General features: G+C 34.8%; 1 protein-coding gene and 1 pseudogene across 2 annotated transcripts; both read right to left on the reverse strand.

The window, feature by feature from the left end:
* OR8B95P (olfactory receptor family 8 subfamily B member 95, pseudogene) lies at positions 374 to 1,293 on the reverse strand (annotated as a pseudogene).
* Positions 14,600 to 22,539, reverse strand: OR8B86 (olfactory receptor family 8 subfamily B member 86). 2 transcript variants are annotated; one of them, XM_070272209.1, is made up of 2 exons: positions 21,624 to 22,539; positions 14,600 to 14,607 (listed from the first exon to the last, which is right to left on the reverse strand). In XM_070272209.1, exons 1-2 carry the CDS (start codon positions 22,537 to 22,539, stop codon positions 14,600 to 14,602), a joined length of 924 nt encoding a protein of 307 aa, XP_070128310.1. The 2 variants fall into 2 exon arrangements, with proteins under 2 accessions (XP_070128310.1, NP_001378656.1); NM_001391727.1 differs by lacking the exon at positions 14,600 to 14,607 and having other exon boundaries at positions 21,604 to 22,539.
* Between the last annotated feature and the right edge of the window lie 1,081 nt (positions 22,540 to 23,620).

Genomic DNA, 23,620 nt, shown 5'->3' on the forward strand with positions numbered 1-23,620 from the left:
ACAATAGCAGAGCCCTCAGGCTATAGACATATTGCTTTGTTGTGTAGGTAGATATTTTGTAATATTATTCAATTAATCAATTATAGAAACTACAATATTTGTCCCAGAGATAGATGTCATTCCACACCGTAGAGGAAAAAGTAACAAAGCTTTAAAAGAAAGAAAGAAGAAAGAAGAAAGAAAAAGAAAGAAAAAAAGAAAGAAAGAAAGAAAGAAAGAAAGAAAGAAAGAAAGAAAGAAAGAAAGCAAGCAAAGGCCCTCGTTAAGGTAGAAAATGAGTTCCACTTGATTAAGATGAGTACCAGCCATGAAGAACCCCAAGAAAATCAGAATAACCCTGTGCTAAAATTCCTCATATGAATTCTGTTGCTGCTCAAGAAAATACTTTTCTTCTCAAAGTTTTCTTCAGAAAAAGTGTGATATCCTTATTCCTCAAGCTGTAGATTAAAAGGTTCAGCATGGGTGAGAATTTGTATGAAATATCCCTTGGTTCACAGACTCTGCATTAAAAGATTGGAGGAACATGAATGCTGCTGCCCCAAAGACAAGTGAAACAGTCATTATAGGGGCACTGCAGATGCTGAATGAAGGCTTTATCCCTGCCCTCTGTCGAGTTGATGTGGAGGATGCTGGAGATGGTATAAGCATAGGAGATGAAAGAAGGGCTGGTGCACACTAAAATCTTCATGCCTATTAGAAGAAAGACCACAATGTCATTGGTGTAGGTGCTGTTACAGGAAAGCTGGAGCACAGGAGTTTTTCACACAGATAACGGTTGACAATATTGGCATCACAGAAGGTTAGTCTTACCACACAGAGAGGGTGGGCTGGGAACCCCAACATCCCATCACATATGTCCAAACACAAAGAACAGATTCATGGAGACAATATGCCATTATATAGCAGTGACTTGCAAATGACAACACAGTGATTGCATGCCTTTGCTGTCAATATGTAGCGTTTGGCAATGACAAAGAAGCAGAAGAAAGAGAGTTGAGTAAGGTACCCTGTATAGGAGACTATGTTTTTCTCCATTACAAAGTTAATTAGCATTTGGGGGTCAAAGACAGAGAAGTTATAGGTATCTATGGATGGTAGACTGAAGAGGTACTAATATGTGGATGTGTGAAGGCATGAATTTAGTGAAATTAATGAAACCAAGCTCAGATTGGCCACCACAGCACCCAGATAGATCCCTAGGAATAGGAAAAAGAAAGACACTTAGAGTTCTGGCCTATACGTTAAACCCTTGAGGATAAACTCTGTCATCAGGAAGTAATTTCCATCTATCATTTTTCTGTAGGAGTCAATCAATGGTGATGAAAGAAGATCCAGTTAAAGGAAAATTGAGCTTTTCTGAACAATTTCTCAATCATGAAATGGCACACAGACTGATATTCTCTGGACCCTTGGGGTGACGTTTCAGACCCTGAGGTATGCAGTAACATCTTCTGATTTACAGAAGGGCTACAGCGTCAGAGGGTTGGTCCAGAGTGCCTGAATAGAAAAGACTGGAATGGCTGGAGCCTATATAGAGTTAATGATAGTTTTAAGATACAAGAGTGATGAAGACTTGAAGTACATGATAATTTGGCAGATGATTTTTAATTGAGTTGATATTTGGTCTCCTGATGCTAAAGTATTGAACTTTCAGTCTTATTTTTTAACCACGTGTTGTGTCCCATGTACCTGAACCTCATCCAATCCCTAGGCTTAACTCAGAGAGATGAATGCACATCAGAGATGGTGTGGATCAGATTCTCAGGATGAGTGAGATTCAACATTGTGTGAGGTACATGGGTAAAGTGAGGAAAGATGTGAAGTTCAAGGATGGAGTAAGTATAATGTAGATGGTGATTGATGGAATGAGGCACAAAGATGGAGAGGTTAACAATGTAGAAGGCTAAAATAAATTGAGGAATAGACTGAAGCTCATATATTATCTGAGGCTCAGGGGATGGGGTAATGTTCACATGTGGGGTAAGCAATTGGGGGAGAACTTAAGCATGGTTAAGAGTTCAATAAGTCAGGAAGATTAACAGGGGTAGGAAAGGATTAGAATCTCTATTTTAGATGCCTCAAATAAGTGGAATCATGAAGAATTTGCCCTTCTGTGACTAATTCATTGAACTTAGCTTCATGGTCATATTTTTTAAAAATGGTAGGGCTTCCTTCCCTTATAAGGCTGAATAATATTCCATTGTATGTATATACCACATTTTCTTTATTCTTTCATCTCTCAATGGGCATTTGGGTTGCTTCCATATCTTGGCTACTGTGAATAGTGCTGCAGTGAATATGAGATTCTCTTTGAGATTTCAGCTCTTTTGCAAATATACTGAGAAGTGGGATTGCTAGATCATAAGGTTATTAAAAATTATTTTTAATTTTTTGAGGAATGTCCATACTGTTTGTCATGTATTTACTTTTAAAGCCATTTATTTATGAAACATGTAATGCAGGCCTACAATCCACAAGCCCCTGCAAAGGTCTTGCAATGCCATGCACTGAGAATGCAAATATATATATCTTTGCCTTAGAAGAGAACTTCATTATAAATTGGAAATTTTTGAGAAAGAAATCTTGAAATTGGTGACTTGACAAGTTGAATTGTCAGAAGAAAAGCATTATTAGAGTTAAAGGGGTATGAGGAAGGTACGGAGGCAGAAAAATACAGGCATACTGGGGAAAGAATGACCACTTATTTTTAATTAAGGCCAAGAATACATGTAGAATAAGCTGAAAATCAATTCAGAACACTAAGTCAGAATAAATTCTTTCAAATTGGTTGTTCTTTTTGGAATTGATCTTTAATGTTATGAAGAGTCATTAAAGGATATTGAAGAGCAGAATGACATGATTAAACTACTTTCATAAAAAAAAAAAAAAGATCCCAGGTGTGATTTGTATTGAATGGGAGGAGGAGTCTTCAGACAGGACTTCAGCAGAAGGTCCATGCAATAATAAAGTAAATGTGACCCGAGAGACAAGAAGACTTTACATGATAGAAAATGATATGAGATACAGAGCATGAGGAAGAAGTTTAAAATGACAATGTTTTGGGATCTTGGAAACTGAGGGAATGGCATTGTAATTAATAAAAACGAGAAGATATTAACAAAGACCAGATGGGGAGAATGTTGATGAATTCACTATTGTTAATGTGAAGAATCAGGACATAATTCAACTCTCATCCTGGTGTGTACCAACAGGCACAAAAAATGCAATTCTAGCCTATCCCACCATCACCACCAATACTAAGACTGTTCCTTCATAAGTAGACAAATTCTTACTTGACTCAGATCCCAACTTACATATCATTTTCTTTAAGAAGAAATTTGCTCTTGTAGGGCTGAGCCAAACTCTTCCCCCTGTACTTCCATGTGTTTTTACTCTATTGTAGAATTTACCACTGGATATTGAATTTGCCTGTGGTTACTTTCCTGTCTCTTCTTCCGGACTGTAAGTTCCTTAAATAAAGGAATTGCATTTTGTTGAAAGAACCTTACAAAGTATTTGTCACACCATAGAAGCTTATTAAATGATTATGATGGTGTTAGGTATAGTGATAGCATGGTGGTCACAGTGAGTTGGAGAGGACAAAGCCAGCAAATTAAAGGAAAAAGTTACCTTAATAGTAGTGAGATTGTTGAAGTTATATGGGGTGAACGAGATTATTCCAAAGAGTAGATAAAGGGCAAATGGCAAGTGGAGGTTGGATAACACCCACATTGGATAGGACTACCACTATAGCCAACAATGCAGAGTCTATCACTTCATCTTCCTTCACCTGTGAATATCAGAAGCCCAATTTCTCTTCCTTGTGTACAACCTGTCACTCTAATGATTGTCAGATCTATTTTACATGCTATATACTTAACACTACATTTAAGAGATGGAAAGAGACCCTTAACAGGAGAAACAAACTGATAATAATAATTGTTATGAATTAAACAAGACAACTAAAGCACTTACTCACTAGATGTTGTTCCTAACTAGATAGCAGGATTGACAAGGGTTACCTATAATACATGTGCAGTTTCAAAATACATATTCAATAGACCTGTTGTATGCAAATAAAGATTACAAAAGTTTGAATTCTACAAAATCTTCATGTCTTCTGTTTACATACAGTAGAATTAAAAACATTTTAGGTGCCATTCTTTTGAAAAGATTGAGAAACATGGACTAGTTGGTAAGCTCCGGGGAGGCCAGGACCCTATATATTCCTTATTTACCTTTGTGTTACAGAACGTAGAACACCAAACTAGTGTTATATAATGATATGTAGTGAGAAGTGCTGAATAATTATTTTTGACTCAATAAATGAAATTATTTATACTACCTATTGGTATATTTTGCTCTGAATCTTCTTTTATAAATGTAATGATAATTTTAATTAACTTTTATCTATTTGGCCAAAGAGTTCTTTTTTTTTTTTTTTTTGAGGAAGATTAGTCCTGATTTAACATCTGCTACCAATCCTCCTCTTTTTGCTGAGGAAGATTGGCCTTGAGCTAACATTCGTGTCCATCTTCCTCTGCTTTATATGTGGGACGCCTGCCACAGCATGACTTGATATGTAATGTGTAGGTCCCCGCTCAGGATCTGAACCAGTGAACCCCAGGCCGCCGAAGTGGAACACGGGAACTTAACTGCTACACCACCAGGCAGGCCCCAGGGATTCTCTTTTTATTTAATATAGGGTAGAGATGCATAATCATTAAATTTCAGGAATAACTAATATGCAGGCTGGTTATACTTTGGCACAGTTTAGACTTACTAAGAGGAAAAATACAATCAATTTTAACTATGGAACAAGCATCAGGTAATAAGTTTATAAACATAATGAAAAAGAAAACAAGAAAAAGTAGTGTGCTCTCTAATATTCAATCCTTAATTTGTAACTTTCATTTAGAATTCTCTCCAAAACTGTAGTTAATCTGATGAGTCTCTGTGCTTATTCCTAATCCCCCTGCATACAAAAGAAGACCCATAGTTCCTCAGTAAAAACCTGAAATGAATCCCACAAGATAAGTCCTCTTTGTGTCCTAAAGGAGATGAAGTCCTCATGGATTTATTAAAAGTATTTGTTTCCACAGGGAATTTTTGAGAGCTCATCTTTAAGTGATGTAAGATGCAGAGATAATTCATTTTCCATTTCAACTTCTAGGGGATTTCATCTCAAAGGAATTAAAGTCAGATTTAAAAAATGCAAATTATAGTGTTCAAATTAAATGTGTGAGAACAACTTTTATTTCCTATTTCCTAATGAGAAATATGTCTAGAAATTATTATTTTCTTTACTGAATTCTTCCTCCATCTCCATCCCTTTTCCTCTCAAAAAAGGAGCATCAGCTAAGATGGGGCAAATACTAGGGAGGTAGGATAATTATTCCTATCTTCAGGGGCTTCACCCTAGAGTACTCTCATGATGAACAAAACTTCAAGGTCTCTCAATTCTTAGGCCCAATATACTACATTTTTTAGTAAACCAAAAATATAGAAGACTCATAGTTACTTGGATCATGAGAGACTAATGAATAAACTGAATGCCAATCTATTTTCTAATTGAGAAATATAGCTGCCATCATAAATTATGATATATCTTGAATAAGTAAAATAAAATGCCTTTCTACATCTACATAGCTAATAAGGGGTGCAACTGGACCTTGAGTTTTGATCATTCAGAACTCCTCCCATTATATAAAATACCTTTTTCCCACCCCTCCTTGGTTCCTTTACCCTGCCTTCCACTTCTCTATTCTCATTGACATCAAACATTTCTCCCTTAAAAATGACATTAAAATGTTATATTTTAGAGTGAATAAGCATCAAGAGCTCTTGTTGCTCTTAAATGAAGTACCAATGCGCTGTGACACCAAAATACCAATCATAACACAATGAAGTTGTACATTAAGTGCTGTCAGGCTAGTTTATGTACATATATGTCTACTCATGCATGAAATGGTTGTGGAAATGTATAATAGCTGTGTGTGTTTTTGTGGCATATTGCTTATGTACTCTTTGATTTTTATTTGTATTAAGAACAAAAATTTAGTAATAATTCATCTCACAAAATAGAGAATCTCCTTGGAGACAATTTCCAGGATTGCATTTTTAGAAAAATGCTATGTGCTGTATGTGTATGTGCATGAGAGAAGAAGGAAAGAGAGAGAATCTCAGGCAATGAAAACTCCTAGTTAAATAAATTTCTTAAACTGCACAAAATAGATTTAATATAAATACTATTTATTAAATAGATCTCATAATTAGGACACATCTTCTGTTAAGTAATGTCACAAAAATTTGTATAATTATAGTCATGAAAAATGTCCAGCATGAATTTTCATTGAGTTGTATTATTAGCATGTGAATGGGACCCACTTTGAGCAAAGATATAGTCCTGCCTGCATGCTTCTTGCTTCTGCTTTTGTTTCCTCTCCTAATTCCTCTGGAAGCATCTCTGTCGTGGCACCGTCAATTCCATTGCTCCTTGTCCTTCTGCTATTTTCATGCAACAAAACTAAATGAGACTGCACCTCTAAGTTGTCTAGTCGCTCCCCCAAGCTGGTGAGCATTACAATTCTGTGCCCATGATGGCTCTGACCTCAGCTAAGTCTTCCTTCTAACCCTCTGTCAGTCTCAGTACCTACTAGGGATTATTTTAAAACTTCCTTTCTCTCCTGAGATTCCACCTTCATTATCACGTCTAGCAGATGACAATCTCTTTCTCTCACCTGATGGAGAAAGAGAATCTGGAAGTAATGAAAATAGTAAGACTTGCCCCTCCTGTCCAAGGGTAGTACAGTCTCCTGGCTGATATTCACTGCCTATAGGATGTGCTACTATCTGCTTTCCCCTCTCATTCTCTAGGCTCAGCCTCTCTCTTCTCTACAGGCTACTTTCTCTCAGTTTCTCACCATGCTGAACTATAGTAATTCAAAAAAATTTCCATATAGTTCTACTCCTTATTTGTCCTTTAACATCTGTCCTGTGTCTTTCCCTCTCCTCTTAGCACAATCTTCTTTTGTTGTTGGTTTTGTTAATAGACTTTAGTCTTTTATGTTTAACTTTAAATTTTTTTTATTGTGGTCTAAATAGTTTATAACATTGTGAAATTTCAGTTGTACATTAATATTTGTCAAACACCATATAAATGTGCCCCTGCACCCCTTGTGCCCACCGTCTCCCCCTTCCTTTTTCAAGAGAAGTTTGAGGTTCACAGCAAAATTGAGTGGAAAGTATAGCTCAGCTATGAATCCAAATCCCCCTTCCCCACACAGATGAACAGCCTCCTCTACTATCAACATACAACAGGAGAGTGATGCATTTGTTAAAATAGATGAACCAAGATTGACAAATCTTTATAACCCAAAGTCCATAATTATGTTAGAGTAACTATGTATTGTAATTCTATGGGATTTGACAAATGTATAACAGCATATATCCACCATTATAGTATCAAACAAAGTAGTTTCAGTGCTCTAAAAATGTCCTGTGTTCCTCCTGTTTATCTCTCCCTCCTCCCCCAAACCCTGACAACGACTGATATTTTTACTCTCTCTAGTTTTGCCCTTCCCAGAATGCCATATATTTGGAATCATACAATATGGACACTTTTTAGGTGGGCTACTTTGACTTGGTAAAATATGTTTAAGATCCCTCCATGTCTTCTTATGACATAATTTGTGATTTCTTTTTAGTGCTGAATAACATTGCGTTGTATACATATACCATGGTTTAGTTGTCTATTCACCTGTTGAAGGGCATCTTGCTTTCTTCCAAGTTTTGACAATTCTGAATAAAGCTGCTGTAAACATGCAGGTTTCTGTGTATATCTAAGTTTTCAGTTCCTCTGGGTAAAACCAGGGAGCATGATTCCTGGATCATATAGTATGAGTATGTTCAGTTTTGTTAGAAACCACTAAATATTCCTCCAAAGTGGCTGTGCCATTTTGTATTTCTACCAGTAATGAAAGTAACTTCTTGCTTTTCCACATCCTTGTCAGCATTTGGTGTTGGTATTTTGTATTTTAGCCATTCCAGTAGATGTGTGGTAGTGTTTCATTGTTTTAATTTGCCATTCCCTAATGACCTACGATATTGAGTAGCTATTCATATGTATAGTTGCTGTCTGTATATCTTCTCTGATGAAGTGTCTGTTGAGATCTTTTGCCTATTTTTTTAAGGCAAGTTCTTTATTTCCTTATTAAATTTTGGAGTTCTTTGTATATTTTGGATGAAAGTCCTTTATCAGATATGTCTTTTACAAATATCCTCTCCCAGTCTGTGGCTTATCTTATTCTCTTTAGATTCCCTTTTGCAGAGAAGTTTTTAATTTTAATGAGGTCCAATATATCAATTCTTTCTTTCTTTCATTGAGCCTTTTGCATTTTGTCTAAAAAGGCATTGTCAAACTTAAGATCATCTAGATTTTTCTCCTATGTTATCTTCTAGAAGTTTTATAGATTACATTATCTTCTTAAAGGATTTTTTTTGTTTGTTTCTAAAACTAATATGTGACTGCTGTGGAAAATACAAAAATAATATAAAGTATAAAAATTATCTTCAGTATCCTTAGCGTGTTAAGATGCAGATTTTCAAAATACAGCATTTATACATATGTGCATGAACGTGTCTATCTGTGTACATTATATTTATGTGTATTTATATATAGTCACACACATATATAATATACATTGTAAAAATTGAGATCATATTTTACATAATGTTTACAACTTGTATTTCCACCAGAGTATATAGTTCATACACATTTTTCATGTTAATATTTTCTACAACATAAATATAAAAAGTCTACAGTTTCTGATTGAATGCTTCCACCATGTTGTTTAATGAATTGCCTATTGATGAGCATTTATAATGTTTCTCATTTTTCACAGTTAATACCGACTCTACATTATGTATTAAAATATATTCATTTTAGATTCTTTTAAAGTTCTAGAATGTAGCTCAACCTAATAACATCATACCTTTTCATACATTTTAGACTTAATTACAATAATACTTAATAAATAAAGGGAGAAACAGAGTCAACGTACTTGACTGAATATTAATTATATTTTCCTTGTTTTGCCACTGCACCCTAAAATGCTCAGGAGGAACTGGGAAGAAAGAGAGGTAGAGATAGTTTTTAGCTGTAAGAAAACTATTAAATAAAAAATGCCTCACTGTATTTTTCCCCTTTTATAATATATTTCCAGTGAAGTGGAATGGTTACTTTATTCTCAGACTCCTGAAAAGTGGAAGAAAATTTCAGAGTAACAAAAGAAGTCTGGTTAAAGTGTAATTCCTATGTAAGTACATATAAAATGTCTATTCAAAAATAAAAGTCATTGGTTGAATTAAACGGTGAATTTCATGAATACATAATTATGTTTTGTTATTCTGGTCATTGGAAATCCTTTACAAATGAAGTGCCAGAATACCAGTCTGGTTTGCATACTTAAAGTAGTTTCAGGATGACATGCTATCCAGTTCCCCCATATCTAGCAAGTAAACCTTTGTGCACATCTCTGGTTATCTCCTTGGAATAAATTCTTAATGTTCAGTTATTGGATCAAAGGAATGAACACGCTTAGCTCTTTTTAATATAATTGTCATCCAAATAATTTATACATTTTATTCCTACCACAAGTGTATGAGAATGCCTTTTGTCTATAATCCCAGCCAAAACTGGATGTAATTATTTTTCAGTTCTTTGTCACTTTGATAGAAGGAAATGATATCTCAGCATTGTTTCAGTATACATATTTTGTTACTACTAAATTGATTTTTTTCATGTATTTGTCAGTCATTTGTATTCTTGTCTTAAAAAATTTCCTATTCTTGTGATTGGCCCATTTGTATGCTGAGAATGTTGATTTTTTTCTTAACCATTTTTAAGAATATTTATTTTGGGCTTGTATTTTGCAATATTCTCCTAATTTTAAGCCTGCTTTTTATTATTTTTAATATCAGACATTTTAAATCCTTATACATAAGACAAATGTAAATTATAAAGTATAATAATGAAATCAAAACTTTGAAACTACAATCCATATAAAGACTGAAATGTTGTGAAATATGAGTGAATGTCTGTGCTCTTTTTCTCTCTCTTATCCTTCGGCTCAGCCTAGATGTCATCACTGCTCAGAATTTTGTGTTTTAAAAGTCTCTATATTTTTACTAGTTTTACTTTTTATGTGTTTAATTCATGGAAATATATTGCTTACTATTTCTGTTTTTCTGCTTTACAAAATTGCCATTATTACATCTCACAACTAGAAGGACCTGCAGCTAAGATATACAACTATGTACGCGGGGGGGGGGTGGTTTGGGGAGATAAAGCAGAAAAAAAAATTGCCATTATAGGAAAGTAGTAAAGAGCTGGGACTCTGGAGACAGATAGCCTGCGTTCAAGTCCGAGTGAACACCTTTGTAGTTGTGTAACAATGCATGTTAGTTAAGCTCTCTTTTCTCACTTGTAAAAGGAATATGGTATATGCTATCTACCACATATAAAAGTCCTGAGAGGTATGAGTTAATGTGATGCCTGACATACAGTATGGGATATTTTAAGCATATTTTAGCACAATCATCATCATTATTATTTTACAACAATTCTTCACTTCACTTTTTCTTTTCATTTTGTTGAGGTAGCATTGGTTTATAACAGTATATAAATTTTTAGTCTACATTATTACATTTTGATTTCTGTGTAGACTATACCATGTTTGTTCATCACGCAAAGATTAATTATCATCCATCATTGTACACATGTGCCCTATCACCCTTTTTGTCTTCCTCCATTCTGCCTTTCCCTTTGGTAACCACCAATATCACCTGTATCTATGTGTTTGTTTGCTTATTGTTCCAGTTTTTATCTTCTACTTATGAGTGAAGTCATACAGTATTTGACTTTCCCCTCCTGATATATTTCACTTAGCATAATACCCTCAAAGTCCATCCATGTTGCCACAAGAGGCAAGATTTCATCCTTTTTTATAGCTGAATAGTGTTCCATTGTGTATATATACTACATCTTTATCCGTTCATCCCTTGATGGGCAATTAGGTTGTTTCCAAGTCTTGGCTATTGTAAATAATGCTACAATGAACATAGAGTTGCATATATATTTATGCATTTATGCTTTTGTATTTGCATAAATACTCATAAGTGGAATAGCTGGATCATAAATAGTTCTATTCTCAATTTTTTGAGGAATCTCGGTAGTGTTTTCCATAGTGGCTGCACCAGTTTACATTCCCATCAGCAGTGTATGAGGTTTCTCTTTTCTCCACATTCTCTCCAACACATGTCATTTCTTGTCTTATTAATTATAGACATTTTGACAGGTGTGAAGTGATATCTGATTGCACTTTTGTTCTCATTTCCCTAATAATTAGTGATTTTAAACATGTTTTCATGAGCCTGTTGGCCATCTGTATATCTTCTTTGGAAAAGTGTCTGTTCAGATCTTTTCCTATTTTTTTAATTGGGTCATTTGTTCTTTTTGTTGTTGAGATGTATGAGTTCTTTATGTGTTTTGGATATTAGCCCCATATCAGATATATGGTTTGCACATATCTTTTCCCAATTATTAGGTTGTTTTTTCACTTTTTTGATGGTTTGCCTTGCTGTACAGAAGCTTTTTAGTTTGATGTAGTCCCATTTATTTATCTTTTCTTTTGTTTTCCTTGCCAGGTGAGTCATAGTATTTGAAAAAAATGCTGCTAAGACAGATGTTGAAGAGTGTACTGCATGTGTTTCTACTAGAAGTTTTATGGTTTTAGGTCTTACATTCAAGTCTTTAATCCATTGAGTTAATTTTTGTGTATGGTGTAAGATAATGGTCTACATTTATTTTTTTGCACGTGGTTGTCCAGTTTTCCCAACATCATTTTCAATAAATAGTTTTGAAGATTCCTCCATCTTGTTGTATGTAGCTGTAGCTAATTCATTTTCACCACTGTATAATATTCCTTTGTGTAAATATGCCAAAATGTACAGGACTACCTTCTATTGGTGGATATCTGTAATATTTACAGATTATTGCTGTTATGAATGATGTAGTCATAAATATTATGGTATATTTACTTGTGCACATATGGAAAAGGTTCTATGTAACATAATTACGAGTGGAATTACAGGATTATAACAAATTAATTCCAATGCTATCATACTAATTTATACTCACAAGAATTTATAGATACTTCTTTTAAGCTACACTTATATAAACACTTGATTATTCTCAGATATTTTAAATTTTTGCAATCTAGTGGCTATGAAGCTGTATATCACTATGATTTTCATTTGTATTTCCTGGTTAAAAATGAGATCAAGCATATTTACATAAGCTTAAAGGTTATTTATGGTTCCCCTTGAACAAAATTTCTGTTATATCTTTTGCCTTTTTTTCTACTGGATATGTTGTTCTTTGAATTGTAAGATTAATTTTTATGTTAGGGATATTGTCAGTTTTGTATGTTCCAAATATCTTCTCCCAGGGGATGTTTCCTTACACTTTCTATGAAGTATCTTTTAACCAAAAAAAAAAAGTTATTAAGGGCTGGCCCAGTGGTGCAGCAGTTAATTTAGCATGCTCTTCTTCGGTGGCCTGGGGTTCGCAGATTCAGATCCTGGGTGCAGACCCATGCACTGCCTGTCAAGTCATGCTGTGGCAGGCATTCCACGTGTAAAGTAGAGGAAGATGGGTATGGATGTTAGCTCAGTGCCAGTCTTCCTTAGCAAAAACAGGAGGATTGGTGGCAGATGTTAGCTCAGGGATAATCTTCCCCCCAAAGAATGTTATTAATTTAATGCAGTCAAATTTATCAGACTTATTTTATGGTTAGTGTTCTTTGTGTCTTTCCCTACCCTCACAGTCATAAATATGTTTTCCTTTATTTTCTTCTAGATGTTTCAGCTATTCTTTTTTATTACATTTTAATACACATGGAATTAATGTCATGCAAGATATAAATCAAATTTACATATTTGATTAGATTTAATTCTAGGTTCTCTTTTTTCTACTATAAATCAAACAATCTTTTTCTTTTTATTAGTGGAGAACAGAAATACAATTGATATATTTGAATGTTGACACATCCACCTTGCTAAACTCTATTATTATGTATACTAGTTTTGTAGATTCTTTTGCATTTTCTGCATAACTTATCATAGAAATTCCAAATAATGACAGTTTTGTTTTTTCTTCTCTAATCTTTGTTCTGTTATTTCTTTTTATTCTTTTACTGTATTGGCTTGGACCTCTAAGACAATTCTGATTAGTTGTGGTGATAGTGGATATAATCATCTTGTTCCTGATTTTCAAGGGCATGTCTCTTACCTCTTGAAAAGGATAATTCCTGTAGGTTTTTGGTAGATATCCTTTAACATATTAGGGATAGTCCCCTATATTCCTAGACAGTTAAATGCTTTTTATATGAACAAGTACATAATCTTAATAAAATTATTTTTCAAATAATTATCTTGAATAACATTTTTAGATTTTCTATTATTAAGCCCTTTGTGGTCCAAAAATAAAACTAGTTAGAATCTTTTTATTCACTGCAGTATTTTACTAGTATTTTAAGGGATTTTACACCTAAAATCATGGGTGAGGTTCCTTTCTCAATTTTTACTTATCTGCCTTTGTTTCCAAAATTATCTTGCTCTCATTAAATAAGGTGGAAGGCATTTCTTTTTTCCCTAATCTATGGATGACTTTGTCTACAATTGGAATGATTGTCCTTTGATAGTTTGGCTCACTTCCTCTACAAAGCCATCTGAGTCAGTGTTTTATTTGTGAGAAGACTTTTAACTACTGATTTGGCTTAGCTCTATTCATCTATCTTTTCTTTCAGTGTACTTTTGTTGTTCTAATTTGCAAATTTTAAACATTTCTACTTTTGAAATTTAGGGTTTCATGGCTCTCATTTCTATCTAAGTACTTTTCTGAATCCCATAAATTAAGTATAAAATATATCATTATTGTTTCTCTTTGACCCATAATTTATGTATAAACACTTCTATTTTTTAAATTTCTAAATGTTGATGAAGGTGTTTCTTATTTGTAATTGACTTCTAAAATGATGACCTTATGACTAGAGAACACACTGCAATATTGACTCTGAAATATATTGAAACTTGATCTTTGGCATAGTACACGGACAAGTTTTGAAAATATTTTATATATGCTTAAGAAAAATGTGTATTCTTTAACAATATGGAACAGAATGTTTTACATTTTCAATAACCAAATATGCTACTTGTGTTGTTCAAATCTTCTGTATCTTTATTTTATCTTTGTTCGCATAGACTAAAAAACAGTTGGTAAGTAAGTAGTGAAATCACCCACAAGGTGGTAAATATAAACAATGCTTTACTGTAGGACAATTTTTACAATTTTTAATTTTAATTTACTCCATATAATCTAAGAATTGTATATTTCTGGTCAGTTGAATATTTTATTATTATGTAATGACTCTTTCTATCTCTGATAATGCTTTTAATCTTAAAGACAATTTTCTCTAAGAATAACACAGCTACCCTTGCATTCTATTGGTTATTATTTTCCTGATATATCTCTTTTCTGTCATTTTACTTTCAGCTTTTCCATGTCCTTATTAGGTGATTCTCTTGAAAACGGCTTAGAGAGAAATTATTTTATTTTATTTATTTATCTTTTTGAGGACGATTAGCCCTGAGCTAACTACTGCCAGTCCTCCTCTTTTTTTGCTGAGGAAGCCTGGCCCTGAGCTAACATCGTGCCCATCTTCCTTTACTTTATAAGTGGGACGCCTACCACAGCATGGCGTGCCAAGCAGTGCCATGTCCACATCCGAGATCCGAACCGGCGAACCCCGGGCTGTCGAGAAGTGGAATGTGCAAACTTAACGGCTGCGCCACCGGGCCGACCCCGAGAAATTATTTTATTATTAGCCAAATTTATAATCTCCATCTAGTGAGTTTAGCCTAAACAGATTTGTTATTGTATATAAATATTATTATTTATTATCAGATTTTTTCTTACCATTTTTATTTTTTCTCTGTATTTCTCTCTGCCTTGCCTTTATTAATTTCAATTTTGTATGTTTGTTTATTTTCTGAATTTGCATCCCTACTCTTCAGATTTGGGAGCATCATTTCCTGTTTGTCTTCTTTTAGCAGTTACCCATATAATTTGCCACGCACACTTGAGGCCTGAAGTGAATAGCTTTAGCTCCATTTGAAAAATCTAAGGAACTTAAAACTTCATTCTGACATTCCCATACTAACATTCATATTAGTTTCATACACTATTTCAGTCCTAAATTTAAGAAATATTCTTGTTTGACTTATTAATAGAACTAATATATTAAGTAGACAATGGTTGTTTAGATTTAATTACACATTTGTCAGTTTTCTTGCTCATAATTCAGACTTTCCTTTTTGATTACCTTTCTTCTTCCTGCAAAACATTGTTTAGAAATCCCTTTTTTAAAATCTGTAGCAAAAAAACAAAACAAAAAAACCCACCTGCATTGGTTTTTTTATCTGAAATGTCACTATCTTGCACATGTTCATGAAAGATAGTTTTGCAAATTGCAAAATTCTAAGTTTTGATACTTATTTTCTTTCAGCATCTTGAAAATTTTATTAAGGTCGTCAGTGATATCCACATTGCTAAATTCATTGGTCTACTTTTGGTCATCATCTTACTCTGCTCTCAAAGTCATCTGACACTGTTAATCATCTTCTTCTTGAAATACTTTCTTCTCTTGGTTTCATGGACCCTTCAAGCTCTCTGAGGTTTCCACCTACCTCTCAGTTTCTTTTACTGACTCATCATCTTCTCCCAATAGTTTAATGTTGGAGTGTCCCTAGACTCATACGTTGGACCTCTTCTTTATATACACTCACCTTTGATGATCTTCTTCAGTCTTAAGGGCTTAAAATCATTTACATTTTAATGACTTCCAAATTTATATCTCTGGCTTAACTTTCTCTCTAAGTCTCATATGATTACATCAAAATCTTCTTCAATATTGCTGCTTATATGTCTAACAACTATCAGAAAGCCACTATGTCCTACACTGAAATTCTGATCTTGCCTCCAAAATCTGGTCCTCCTGCAATATTTTCCATTTAAGATAATGAAAATTCAATTCTTCACTTATTCAAGCCAAAAACTTTATCAACACCATTGGCCCGTTCTTCTTTTCCCACACAAATTCCAATCAAAGGCAAATACTGTGACCTCCACCTTAAAAACTATCTGTATACAACTGCTTTTTACCACCTCCACCATCTCTCATTTTCTCTTGCCTGCATTATTGCAATAGCCTCAAAATAATTCTCCCTGCCTTCACCTTTGCCATGCTACTCAGTGGCCTGAATGATCTTGTTCTAAGTCAGTTTATGTCACTCTTCTGCCCCAAAACTCCAGTACTTCTCCATCTTACTCAGGGTAAAAGCTGAAATTGCTACAATCGCCTGTAAGTCCTGATACAATCTTCTCCTCCACCCTTACCTCTTAGATTTTTTAATCTACTTCTCTCCTCTTCCTTAACTCTGCTCTAGTCACATTGACTTCTGTTTGTTCCTCTAATTGCCCAAACACTTTCCCAGCGCAGGACATATGCCAGCTGACTCCTCTTCTCTAGATATCTCCACGACTTACTTCCTCACCATCTTCAAATTTTCATTCAAAAAACAACTTAGTGAAACTTTTCCTGACCACCTAATTTAAAGATGCACACCCAAAATTTCCTATATTCTTTTCTGCTTCATCTTTTTCATTCTAATTATCTTCCATCATACCATATAATTGACTTATTTTTTCATGGTAAACTACATACAGGCAGGAATTTTGGGTTGCTTTATTTCCTGATATATTTCTAGTGCCTAGAGCACTGTGAGTCATAGTAATAGATATGTGTCCTATGAATGAATGAATGGATTATTTCACTATTTTCTGGTTTATTGTTGTTCTTAGAAGTCCTTGGCAGTTTGTCATTCCTTTTAGTTTGACTCATCTTCTTTTTTCTTTATCCAGTTATGTTAGTGTCTTGATCTTTCTCGTTCTGTAGTATCGTAATTTGTCTGCAAATGGTTTTATTTTTATTTTTCCTACTTCATGTATCTTGTGTTTGCTGTTTCCCAGCATGACCTGTCCCTCTTCCCTTTACCTTTCATACCTCTTACTTATTACCTTCCTGTCATTAACTTTGCTCAGCCAAACTAGCCTGTGACTGTGGATTCACATTTTCCATTGGTCTTGAAAAATGCTCAGCATTCATCTCTTCAAATTATTTCTATCATGTTCTCCATTCTTTCCTTCTAGTATTTTAATTAGACATTTATGACACCTCTTCATTCTATGTTCCACAATCTTTATGCTCCTTCATATTTTTCACCTTCTAGTGTCTCTGTGCTGAATTCTACATAACTTCTTAAGATTCTTCTTTGAAGTTCTGTCTAATCAGAATTGAGTTTATTTTTATTCCAGTAATCCTATTTCTAAAAGCTCTATTTTGTATTTTTGTGTATCTTCTTGTTGCCTCCTAATTTCTATGACTCTATATTCTAGTTCTTTATCATTTTACATATCATTGATTATAATCACATATCTAATAACTCGAATATCTAAAATCCCGAAGGTCTATGTTTTTATTGCTGTTTCTGATGACTCTCTAGAGATTGTTCTTTTTTCCCAATATGAGTTTGATGATCTTTGACTATAAAATTACATTTGATTTGTATTAAGCGAAAAACCCAGAGGCTTAAATTGAGGATCCTAAGATGCTTTTCTTCTATAAGTATTTATAATTCTTTATTTGTCTGTCTTTTCTTTCAAAAAACCAAGGGCATCACCACTGTGGTACCCAGCCTGTCTCCTTCTAGATTCTCAGGTTTAATTTAGGAGTTCTATGTTTAAGTCCCTGAGTTGGTTACTGGCCTAATTCAATGATATCATCCCATGCTCTTATGCAAGCCCTTATATGTATCCACACAGATTGCTGCTCCAATATCAGTGGTTTGTTTTTTAAAGTTTGTCTTCCTTCCTTTCCTCCATGCTTCCTTCCTTCCTTTCTTACTGTTTTCCTTGGCAATTTCCCATATATCCTACTTGCACAACAACTTAGTTATATGTTATATTTTATGCAGGATTGAGTTATTTTGTAGGAATAGACCTTACCAGAATATCTAATTCACCACACAGCAGGAGGTGAAAGTGAATATCTTTTATTTGTTATTGTTATATTTACAGAAGTGTTCACCATATGGTGAAAATGGTTTTTTTCTTATGGTTTATCCTTCTGCCTTTACCCAGAGATTAGACAAAATATTCACATATATTCTAGTTAGCTCTTTTATAGTTAAATTTTTATATTTAATTGATACACATGGTATTTATTTTGGAATATGGATTAATGTAAATATATACCTGTATATTTTTTCTAAACAACAAATATATCACTATACCACTATTTATTAGAAATCTACCATTTCCTTATTGATTTGGAATACAACCTTTATTATGTTCTAAATATTGACACATATTTGAGATTATTTCTAGGTTTTCTACATTTTTCCACTGATCTATCTATCTACTATCTACCTATCTATCTACTCTAATTCATTTCAGAGGAGTAACCTATGAATATTTTTTTACTTCCTCTTTCTTCTCCACTTCTTAATCAACTGAAATTATGTTTCTTCTTCTGTCATTTCCATAAACTTCTCTTGCCAAGTTTGTAGATTCCCAATACAAAGGACATGATTTGATGTTTGTCTCATCTAACCTCTCTACAACAGTGAACACTACACACCCCTCTTTCCATCTTGAAGTAGTTAATTAACTTTCCTGACACCACAAAGTCTCCTTTCTATAAAGTTTATAAGTGCCACATATTTTCCTGTCCAGAGGCAATTTTAGAATCACAGAATAGTTGAAGTGGAAAGTTCTAAATCACCTGTTTTCCAAACAGTAATATCATAATAATTTGAAAAGAGTTTTAAAAGCGCAGATTCCCAAACCCCGCTCAGAATTTATAGTCTAATTGAGTACATCTGAGACAGAACCATGAGATCATAATTTTAAATGTTTTCTGAATGAATGGAGCATATTCAAGTTGTGAATCATTAATGTAGCTCAACCCTAGTAGTATATAAGTCAATAAATTGAGACACATCACAAGATGTTTAAAACATATGGAATATCTGACATTATCCAGCTAAAATTATTATTTTGCATGCTACTAATATGAGGTTATGAAAATGAAATAACATTGCTCTACAGTGAAAAATTCTGAACTATACCCCTTTTACTACAGCTTGAATCCCAAGCAAATGAATAACAATCTTCACAAAAATCCTTTTAGGTAGATATTATTATTTTTCTGATTTTAGAGATGAGGAATCTGATATCTTGAAATGTTAAATAACTTTTCAGAGTCACATAATTAGCAAATAGCAGAGTCAAAATTCAAGCCCAGGTAGTCTACCATCAGACACTGTGAGCATACTCACTCTACGTTGCTTCTAAGAGTCTGCCCAACTTGTAACTTCCTCCTCTGACTCCTGAATACAGACAACAATCTAGATAAAAATAACAAATCTTTGTTTTGCATCACTGCGCTTTAAGATAGGATAGAAAAATGCTATGAAAGTAAATTATTCCAAAAACCATCCTAAGAGGGAAAGTGCTAACAATTCTTTGATGACTCTTCTTCCCAAATATCCTCTCTTTATGACTCAAAATTGAAACATATAGCAAGCATTCACTTATTCTACCAATACTTATTGAGCCTTTACTAAGTCCCAGCTACTCTGCCAAGCACTGGATGTGTAAAACAGAATAAAGTGCACATAGTGCCTTCTCTCACAAGGAAGATAGAGAATCAGGCAATTAGAAAAGCATATGAAAATTGTTCTCATTACTTTGTGGCTGGCCTGACTGCTACACCCTGGGAAAAATGAAAAAGAGCACCTAAACTTTGCAAATTAGTTTAGACAGGGTTTCCTTGAGCTGGTATTTGAAGCATTAAAAGAAAACAAAGTGGGTTAGAAACAGCTAATAAGAGTGTACTAGAAAAATAAAAGCAAATAGAATATAACCATGGAAGAAGCCTTATTGTTCACTGAGCAAAATGTATTTTCAAGGAAAAGTGGCAAAAGAAAACAAGAGATACCCTCTACATACTCTATAAATTCTCATGTGATTCTCTTACTATTTTTGGAAATCCAAGTTGGCTAAGCATATAAATCTCTCTTACATCACATACCTCTTGTACTGAACTGAAAATTTTCCTGCAAATGATTTTATTGAAGTTTTCTTATAATTAAATAAATAAAATGAGATTGTATATCTAAGGGGCAAAGGAATTTCACTACAATTGGATCTATACCACACTATGGTAGGCACAGAATGCTATGAGTGTATATCTGAAGGTTATCTGTTCTTGTCTTTCCATCCAGGAAAGACTTCCCAGGGGTTCTGGATTGGCTGATGCCTGAAGGATGGACAGACTGAGCAAGGCAAATCCAGGGTACAGGAAGAGCTTGTGGAAAGGTATGCCAAGGAACAAGAGCTTATTAAATTTGGGAAAGTTCAGTATGACTTTAGCAAAGGTCTAGGAAGAAAACAGGGAAGAGGGTGTTGTAGTGACAGAATATCTGGGTGAAAAATTGAACAAGGACGAAATATTAAGATCCCTGTTTGTCAGACTCTGGAGCTTTGGTTTTATCTTGAAGGCAATTGCAGCAAATAGAGTAAACTAAGGTAAACGAGATCTTCTTGGAAGCAAGGAAAGAGCACTCTTCTTTTGGTGTGAAGATTGGATTTTAATTGAGAAAGAGAAGAGATAGAGGCCAGTTAAGAAGTTGGCTTCTAGATGAGAAATGACAGTGCTATGAGGAAAAGAAGAAGGGTCAGCACTTGAATAAATTGGGTGTGGAAGACACGTAAAGAGAGAGGAATCGAGGAAGATGTCAATGTGGGGTTTCAGCAACTAGATAATGGTGCCACTCACAGTGACTGTGATCACAGGACAAGAAGAGAGATTGGTAGGCTTGTAGATGTTTCTATGATAAGGTTAATTTTCACACGTTAAGTTCAGATGCCCGTGGAGCATTCAACGAGAGATATTAATTGATTAAAATATAGATCTGAAGATCAAATGGAAATTCTATCTATAACTCTCTATGAAGGAATTGTTTCCATAATCTGGACAGTTTTATCTGCTATGAACAAGCATACTTAATTAAAATGGTTTAAATATTCTTTTTAAATTGTAAGAGTAAAACACTGGGAGGAAAGAAAGAGAGAGAGAAAGAAAGGAAGAACGAAAAAAAGAAGAGAGAATAAGTTTCTCAGCTATTAGGCCCCAAATACTACGCTACAAACATTTATTTGCACTAACTTTTCTTCCTGATGACCCAGTAAAGTAATGCAATGGCCTTCTTTGCAGAGCTTTCAACTCAAGCTTTCTAACTCTAAGCCCACCACTCTTTCTCTTACATTTCACTTCTTTCTGTGTAAAAGAACACTATAGGGGAAGAAAAGAAAAATAAAGCAAAGCTGTATTCTCTTATGATAATTAATACTACTCCAGCTCAGGAAAATGATTTTCTACTCAAGCTTTTTTTCAGGGCAATCTTAACCTCCTTGTTCCTGAAGCTGTAGATCAGAGGATTGAGCATGGGTACCACGATGGTATAGAACACAGTGGACACTTTACCCTGGTCCATGGACAAGACAGAAGAAGGATGAAGATACATGAATGCCCCTGACCCAAAGAAAATAGAAACAACAATTATATGCGAGCTACAAGTGCTGAAGGCTTTAGACCTTCCTTCAGTGGAACGGATGCGGAGGATGCTGGAGAGGATAAATGAGTAAGAGACAATGATGGTGAGGCTGGGTACACTAACATCAAAGCCCACCACAATGAGAACTACCAATTCATTGATGTGAGTGCTGGTGCAGGAGAGCTCCAGGAGGGGGAGGATGTCACACATGTAATGGTTGATGGTGTTGGCATCACAGAAGGTCAATCTCAGCATACATCCTGTGTGGGCCCAGGTGGCAATGAATGCCCCCACATATACAATCACAGCCAGCAGAGAACAGATCTGAGGAGACATGGTGACTGTGTACTTCAGCGGCTTGCAAATGGCCACATAGCGATCATAGGCCATCACTACCAACACATAGCACTCTGCATTGACAAAGAAGCAATAAAAAAATAGCTGAGTCATGCACCCTGCATAGGAGATGGTGTTCATCTTTGACACAAAGTTTACCAACAGTTTTGGGGTGATGACAGAAGAGTAACAGAGATCAATAAAGGATAAATTAAAGAGGAAGTAGTACATGGGCGTGTGAAGGTAAGAATTCAGTCCTATGAGGGTGACCAAGCCCAGGTTTCCTGCCACCGTGACAATATAGATTCCTAGGAAAAGAAAGAAGAGGGGTAGCTGGATCTCTGAATATGTGGTTAAACCCACAAGGATAAACTCAGCGACTAAGGAACTGTTTCCAATGTCCATTCTCTTCCAGTGGGATCTGAAAGATAGGAGAGTAGAGTCACATTTGAGGCAGAATCCAGATTTCTCATGTACTCCCAGTCCAGTCTATTCTGGAACCAAGGAACCAGGAGACTCTGGTGTGGTTTCCTATTTTATAGAAAGCTGGATCTGGCCCTCCTCAAGGAAGACAAGCACATAGGAGGCATCAGCATAGTTCCAAGTATTACTCAGAGAAATGTTTCAAGAGGTGAAGAAGTACAAGTATTTTTCATCTTTTCTCTGCTTTCATTTGTCACTAATACCTTTTATTCTTTCATTTAATCCAGTTGGTACTTGTTAATCCCTACTCACCACACTTTGGCTACCCTGGACTGACCACAAATCCAGAATGGATGCTGTGTAGGGTGGAGATCATGAGCACATGTCCATAACAGAGTTTGGGAAATAGTGACACACAGAGCCTCTTTGGCTTCCCAAGCGTATACAGCAAGAAAATCATTAAGTCAGGAATGGAACCTGGGTCTCCTACATAGAAAATTCTCTAAGAGGCAGAAGGATTGTAGGAACTTCAAACCCTAGAATCTCAACACTACTTCTAATCTCTACTTTCCTCCCACACAGACTCTAATCATCTGCACCTCATGGACTGAGCTGGGGAATACAAACAAGTCTATTACATTTCATGCCTCTGAGTTTTGAAAGACATAAAAGTGTAAATGATTCAATTCTCACTCTTCTTTGCTTAGAGGCATGAGAACTGTCCTTGTTGTTTGCTCTCCACCACTGTTCTCGAAAAAGAAAGGTCTGCTGCTGTAGGGAGTAATAGAACTGAACTAAAATCCCTCCTCTTCCATCTGTGTGGAGGGGATCAGAGCATTTATAAATCTCAGCCTTGAGAGTCAGTCAGATAAAGATTATGATTTTTAATTATGATTTTCCCCAGAGGTGATCACTGAACTACAAAAAAGGAATATAAACAGCACTCTTGGTTTCAACATAATTAGCATCGTGTACAGTATTTTATTCTGAGCTTCATGATCTCAGGGGTTTGATCCAAAAGCTTTCCCAGGAGCCCTCTATAATTCAAATCCTTTAGGAAAGA

The sequence above is a fragment of the Equus caballus genome, chromosome 7, assembly GCF_041296265.1.
Source record: "Equus caballus isolate H_3958 breed thoroughbred chromosome 7, TB-T2T, whole genome shotgun sequence".
NCBI classification, from domain to species: domain Eukaryota; kingdom Metazoa; phylum Chordata; class Mammalia; order Perissodactyla; family Equidae; genus Equus; species Equus caballus.